Source organism: Papaver somniferum, chromosome 5 (genome assembly GCF_003573695.1).
Source record: "Papaver somniferum cultivar HN1 chromosome 5, ASM357369v1, whole genome shotgun sequence".
Lineage (NCBI taxonomy): Eukaryota > Viridiplantae > Streptophyta > Magnoliopsida > Ranunculales > Papaveraceae > Papaver > Papaver somniferum.
In genome coordinates, this window is record NC_039362.1 from 33,701,635 (window position 1) to 33,708,666 (window position 7,032).

The 7,032-nt window shown below is 37.9% G+C and overlaps 1 protein-coding gene across 1 annotated transcript; it reads right to left on the reverse strand.

The window, feature by feature from the left end:
• Positions 1-1,599: 1,599 nt before the first annotated feature.
• On the reverse strand, positions 1,600-3,603 carry LOC113281348. The gene is made up of 2 exons (XM_026530059.1): positions 3,033-3,603; positions 1,600-2,642 (listed from the first exon to the last, which is right to left on the reverse strand). The coding sequence occupies exons 1-2, from the start codon at positions 3,453-3,455 to the stop codon at positions 1,755-1,757; spliced, it is 1,311 nt and encodes a 436-aa protein (XP_026385844.1). The 5' UTR covers positions 3,456-3,603; the 3' UTR covers positions 1,600-1,754.
• Positions 3,604-7,032: the final 3,429 nt, after the last annotated feature.

Consider the following 7,032-nt stretch of genomic DNA (forward strand, 5'->3'; position numbering starts at 1 on the left):
AGCACGTGATATAATATCTCCTGTGTCACTAAAAATTGAAACCTGAGATCTTATGTTTGCTGTAAGCTAATGCATCACCAGCTTGAGTTGTGTCTCTATAAGCTAATTGGACTAGAAATTTATTTTGTGTGGTGGTGATAAGGAGGCGCCAAGGTGGTGGTTGTTTCCTGTGTAAATGTGTGGTGTTGATAAGGAGGCACCAAGGTGGTGGTTGTTTCCTGTGTAAACAGGTCGCAAGTGATAGTGACATTTAAAAAGTAGATGTTGTAGGCTAGTCGGACAGCCCGCAACACGGGCCATGGAAGACATTTTATTTTTATTTTTTGGTGAGACGAGGCTGATATATTAAAAGAAAACTTGAAGAATGATTACAATAAATATATTAATGCTTAATGGAAATATGAAAGGTCTCCAACTGGAGAGAACCCATATGTTGGAATATCTATGAAATTCTGTATATATTAGAACACCATAACATAAACAGAGGCAAGCAGGCGATTGTAACAGTCTGTAAGCTAGAATTCCAGCGCTTCACCTGTAGTAAAGAAGCTAATGGTGATTCTTCTGCTAAAATGAAACAAGACCTCATCTTGTGACTTAACCCCACTTGTTTCTCGTTTTCTTATATACACATCTTCGGTATATAGTATACACATCATTCATTAGAATGGAACTTTTGCGAAACAAAGAAAGAAGGTCAGTTCCAATAATATCAGCATCGCATGCCACAACACAGAACCCCATGATGTAACCATCGGGCTTAGGGGTTTTTGTTGTTTTCGAAGCCCTTGATTACATGCAAAACCCTTTTCACACCAAAGGAAGCCTCCATCCTAGAGGACATCTGTGACTGGTAAGCAATTTTTCGGTAGAATAAGGCCTAGTTGATATGAGCAGAAAAAGCCTGCCAATGCAGCCAAGGAAAGGATTAGGGATTCTATGCTAGAGTTGCAAGTGGGGAAGAGATCGGTGATGCTGATGTTGGGTATGAGCAGCATAGAGGGTAAGCCATTGCACAGTTTTCCATAGGAAAGTTGAAATTTTGGAGGTGTTCTGCACGTTGTAGCTTTAAGATGGTAGGCGTATCGTTGGTGCCACTTTTATTCTGCACTTTAGCTTGAGAGGTGTGATACATGCACCAAATTCACCCGTGAAGGGAAGTACAAGAAACAAACTTTGCAAGCACTCTAAGCTAGTAGAAATCATCACTGATAACTGGAAGGACCAAGTTATGTTCACCAAATCCCCTCCCTCGTCAGTTCAAAACTAAACAAGTGCTAGTACTCAGAAAAATGCCAGCACTAAAAATGCCAGCACAAGCATTTTTTCAGCTATCGGCACACTTCATAAGCCTTTACAAAAATAGCAAAATGAGTCGTGAAAGAATCCATGCCAGGCCACATTCGGAGTATATAGAGCTATCGTCCTTCATAGGTTTCAGACGGAACACAAAGAAAACGAGATCCACACTGTTGGCCGCAGGCAGATGCTATGAAAATTGTCATGGTAGCTATGTCCTCCTACAACTAGCCTATGAACAGATATATGTTACATACATAGTGAGAGTTATGACCATGTTATACTCTAGGATCAGGCATCTGGCGAAAAAATGCAAATGAACTACAAAAGAATGACCACCAAGTGTAGACAGATAAATTATTTAAGTTTCATTAAACGATCCAAGTACAAGTTGAAGCAAATACCAGCATACCAGTCTGACTGAATTGTCAAAAACCCGTCAAGAGACACAGTTCTCACTCCTGACAGATAACTTTTGGCCGATACTGGCGACCTGGTTTCTTAGAGCTCTCGCTTGTGTCCTTCATTGTTGGTTGCTCTTCATCTTCTTCCATTGCACATGCTTCACTTTCTACCATCTCTACTACAGCAACACCAAGTGGTATGCCTGCCCTACGCACATGGGATTCCTTAGAACTATCTCCCTGGTCATGATTCATCTCAGTGTCCCTCTTCGTTGATGCCTCATCATTATCAGTAGCCTTTTTCTTGGGTGTAAAGGTTACTGATTTTGGAAGTTCAAAAATGTCTTCCTGCTGCGACTCTGTAGTTTGCGCCTTCCTTATTGTGTTAAGGAAATCCATGCAAGCTTGCTTATTAGATTGCTCGTTATCATCATCAGTAGAATCAAAGCTATACTGTGTGTACTTCCCAGGGTTGAGCAAATAATCTGGAACTGTTGAAGTCAGTCTGGGCAAAAAAGAAGCTTTCTCAGCATCTAAAGTAGTCTCCATCGAAAAAGTGCTGCCATTCATAGAATTCGGGTTCTCAAACTCTTGATCACTACAATTGTCCAAACATTCTGGGCCAAATCTAACACGTTTTTGCGACTTTGAACCTGACTTCTTCTCCTTTCTTTTCAGTATAGGCTTTAAGTTACCAACATCATGATTTACTATAACCCCAGCATCTCCAACACCTTCACTACCTACCAGAACATCTTCTTTCATGCTATCTTTCTCGGGAAGAATTGCTCGTGGATCCCTAACGTGATCTTTGAACGAGCTGGGAATCACATTGTACGAGTTCAGATAATCCCCATAATCAGTTACATCCTTCAAATACGTTCTATCCCCAGCCTTTTCCCTTCCGACAGCAAATTTATCAAATTCATCTTCTTCATCCTGCATAAGCCACATACAAAAGCTATTAAACACAACAAACATATGCTATCTATCGATCCAGCAGAAGACACACAAACACAACAAACATGTATTCAACACAACAACAAAAACCCTAAGCCAAAATTGTCAAAATTGGTATAAAGTAGTCAACATTAGAGTAATTCTTCTTCAAGAGTACAATCTAATGGTTACCTATTCAGAAGAGCACGATAATCCTAACTAGGAAACTGAAAGCCTTTAAGAAGTTAGTCAAAAATTTGGTGAAATTTGTTTCCATCCTCATTATCAAGAGCACAATCTAATCCCATGGGAAGCTCTAATTTCACATACTGATATCCTAAGTCAATATTAGTCAAAAGCAGTCAAAATTAGGTTAAATTTTGTTCTTACTTCATTATCGAGAGTAGAATCTAATCCCATGGAACCTCTAATTTCCCACTCATCATCGTCGTCACCACCACCATTAGAACCCTGTCTCGAAGAAGAACCCGGATTTTCTTTGTCACCACCATCTTCATCCTCTTCACCATCATCTTCGAGATCGTCGAAATCGAATAAATCATCATCAAAGTCACCAAATCCATTCTTTATCTTCTTCTTACTATTATTCTTCGCAATGAATGATTGATCAAAAGAAGAAGGAATGATTTCTTCTTCTTCTTCGGGTGGCTGTTGTTTTCTCCATTCTTTCTTCTCAACTTCTGCATCACTTAATGACCAAAGAGAACGTATTGAATCGGTAGACATTGAGCCACCAGGACCATCTAAACCTCCGAATATCTTATCAACTCGAACTCTGAAACTATCATCCATCGCTTCTCTTTTTTTTTTCAAATCGAGAACTTGTTTTTGTTTTTGTAGTTGCGCTACACCGCCTTTTATTTTTATGGATTATTCTCTTTATTAGAAATCTTGCCTGGGTGCACGCGTTGCCCGCTGCTTGCTCCCATCCGTGATGTGGTGTTTTTTTTGAAAGTTGTAATTTATTAAGAAAAACCGAAGTTACATACTTTGGGATACCAAGGCAGCCTTATCTCCTAGAGACATTAAGAGTTGAGGACTGTAAAAGGAGGATATCCTCGATCACTATGTGATTAGGAGCCTCTGTCGGTTCTTCCACACTGAGCATACAAATCTTACGTAGAAACATGTCGGACCATGTGATTAGAAGCTTTTCTAACTTGTTGGTGATATAAGGTTGCATGTTTATGTGATTCACCCGGCTTCTTCTTGATACTACTGTCAACTGCTTGTTGGAAATCCGGTGGAGCACTCTCATTCGGTGGTAGAAGGCGAAGGATAAGGATTTTATCTCTTCTTCAATGACTTCCCACGAGAGAAGCCCAAATTTTTCTGAGGCAACAGTTCACACGAAACTGATGCTGAGGATGGAATATGTACAAGATGTTGTTAACGCGGTGATAGCAGCCTGATATAGAACTGTCGTCGTAGTCGAATGAGTCTTAAACCCGTAGATTGGAGCGTTGTCTGACCATGTTTGTCATCCTCACCTAAAACTAGATTATCGTAGTAGCTAGTACACATAGTTGAATACATGTTTGCGGACCTGACAATTAGACTAGACACATCGCAGCTAAAGTAATTAAACTTACCTAAGACAGACACAAAGCAATTAAAGCACTTAAACTTCCCTAACACTAAACTAAAAACATTAAAACATTTATTTATTAAACATACAAGACAGGATTGCCCTGTTTCTGGATAACTTTTGTTCAGAACGTTATCATTCCCCCTTTTCGCTTTATCCTACTGGCAGTAAAAACTTTTGTCCTACCCACCATTATGCCATGTGTTTTTATCTTTGTGCCCTTGGACGCTGTCGACATTATTACCATCGAGTCATTGATTTTAATCCGCCTGAATCCCTGACTTGACACGGTATGGAACCGAGTTGTTGCATAGAAACTCATGCAACTCTTTGTTTTGGAGATTTTGATGTTAATGGTTGTGTCAAGACCGTCAGAAATATCAAAGTTGTAGTTATGTGCTGAGAAGGTCATTGCCCAAGCGTTTAGGATCATTGCAGCAGAACAATACTTAGTCGATTTCAGTTTACTCACTGAGTCGTCAATTGCAGATTCGTCAATATCATCTTTGGTGCAAGTCCCTCTGGTTAATTGATTTTGGCCAAAGATGATGAGTTTGATCTCTGATAGGGGTTTTGATTTTTGGGTTTTAATTGAGGTTATTCATTGTTGAAGCCAATAAGATGATAGAGATGGGTTTTTCCTCTCACTGGTTGTTATTTTGTTTTGAATCTCATGCTTCAGTTGCCCTCAGAATTCGTGTAACGGAACAGAACATTTTTGCTCCCAACAATCGAGTTACAACTCGTTTGGCAAGGTTCGAATCTCTGATACACTACTCGAGAAATCGGACTTCCAAAATTTTAGAAACAATTCGAAATTTACCCTGCAAATGTTCATCGATTTACTCCCAAAGATAACCATTGGACAGTTGCCAAAGATGAGGCCAGTTGCCAATTCTACAAATTTAGATGGCCAGTTGCCAATTCTACAAATTTAGATAGCCAGTTGCCAAGATGTGACCAGTTTCCGATTCTAAAAATTTAGATGGTCAGTTGCCAAGATGTGGCCAGTTGCCAATTCTGCAAATTTAAATGGCCAGTTGCCAATTCTACAAATCAATCACAACCAATTCCATACCAAGTAAACTTAATTGCACCAAACCGATCCTCCATAAAGATGAGATTTACTAACGGCATACTAAAATTCTTATGAGATCCAAGTCCCAGAAACACGATATGAGATCGGAATTTAGAAATCACAATAAGAGTTTGCAACAACAAGAAAATCTACACAGTAGACTGCCACAACTATTCCATAAGTTCAAAAAAATTTACGATAAGAAAGTCCCATAACTTAGATGGAAAACAAGTACTGAAAACAACCTCTGGATACTACTTGAACAGTCGGGCATCTTATTCTAATACGTATGAAACATTGAGTTAGTTTGATTCCTTAAGAACCCCATGACTTAGTATAGTATAAATGTCAGTCCAAAAATGGTTCAAGTGGAATTCATGTCTGCGAGTACCTAAAAACAAGAGAAAACTGAAAGCCATTAAGTCCCATTACAGGAAAGACCATATAATGTACCGTATGGGAAACTACTCAAACAAGGTCATATTCTATGTCGCAGTTTATTTGGGCTCTTGTATCAATCATTTAAACTTTAACTTTGAAGTTTAAATCAACCAAGTAAACTCAAACTAATGTTATATCCAATGGGCTATTAAGATATAAGTTTGTTTATCAAAAACTAATTCACAACAAACTAAATAGACTTTAACCCTACTGACAACATCAATTTATGTTCTTTTAAAATGACTACCAAATAGGCACATCATCACCTTAAACTAGTCATCTTAATTACTATCAAAACAATTCCAATTAGATCACCCCATAAATCAACATGGATAGTTCTTTCGATGCTGACACGAAACACAGACGTCCACTTCACCGTTAACACCAACTGAAGTAGTAGAGAATACAAATTAAGGGTTAGATATTTACCGTTTATTGCTATAACTCCCATTAGAAATGCTACTTACATAAATATGGAACCCAACATAAATATGCCAAGATGGTATCCCGCCCGGTGCCACCAAAAGTACAACATCATTTCATTAGTTTACTTGTGAAAAATTATGGTATGTATACAAACGATACTAGGTACACTCAATTTCAATTACAATTAATCTAATACAGTTTATATAGATTGATCTCAAATTATAGCTTATCTCATTTTTAATCAAGTACTTTCCAGAGCACATACAAACTAACCTACAGTACTCTTTCCCATGCCAATTCGGATTAACATCGCAGAAGCCACTATTACTGGAAATATTTGCACAACTACCAATCAAAATCAAAGTCTTATACATGAATTAAACTCATCGATGAAATATATAAAATTTTAAAACAATCGGTGTGAAAATTATTTATTAGTAAATTCATTAACCTTAACCATAAATTCCACTAACGAGATATTCAGGAGCTAGAAACTCCAATTGCTAAAACGAGACAGATTCAAAGAATAGAAAGACAGGATTAATAGCTACTCTTGTAATGATATCTTAACTTCCTACTTAATTATCAGAGTACAAGCAAAACTACCAGTTATCATCATCAAGACTAACCTACCCATACAAACTCATCAATAAATTGGTAAAAATTAAGCATTTCTTCAGGGTATTTCACCGAACAACATACATGCACAAGAAAACTTAAATTATCTTTAAGAGGAATACCAAATTTTGGTGACCTATGATGAGAAGAAGCTAATTTCTGAGCACCAATAATCTTACTAAGCCATCGTGATCCATTTCATCAAAACTTAATGCAAT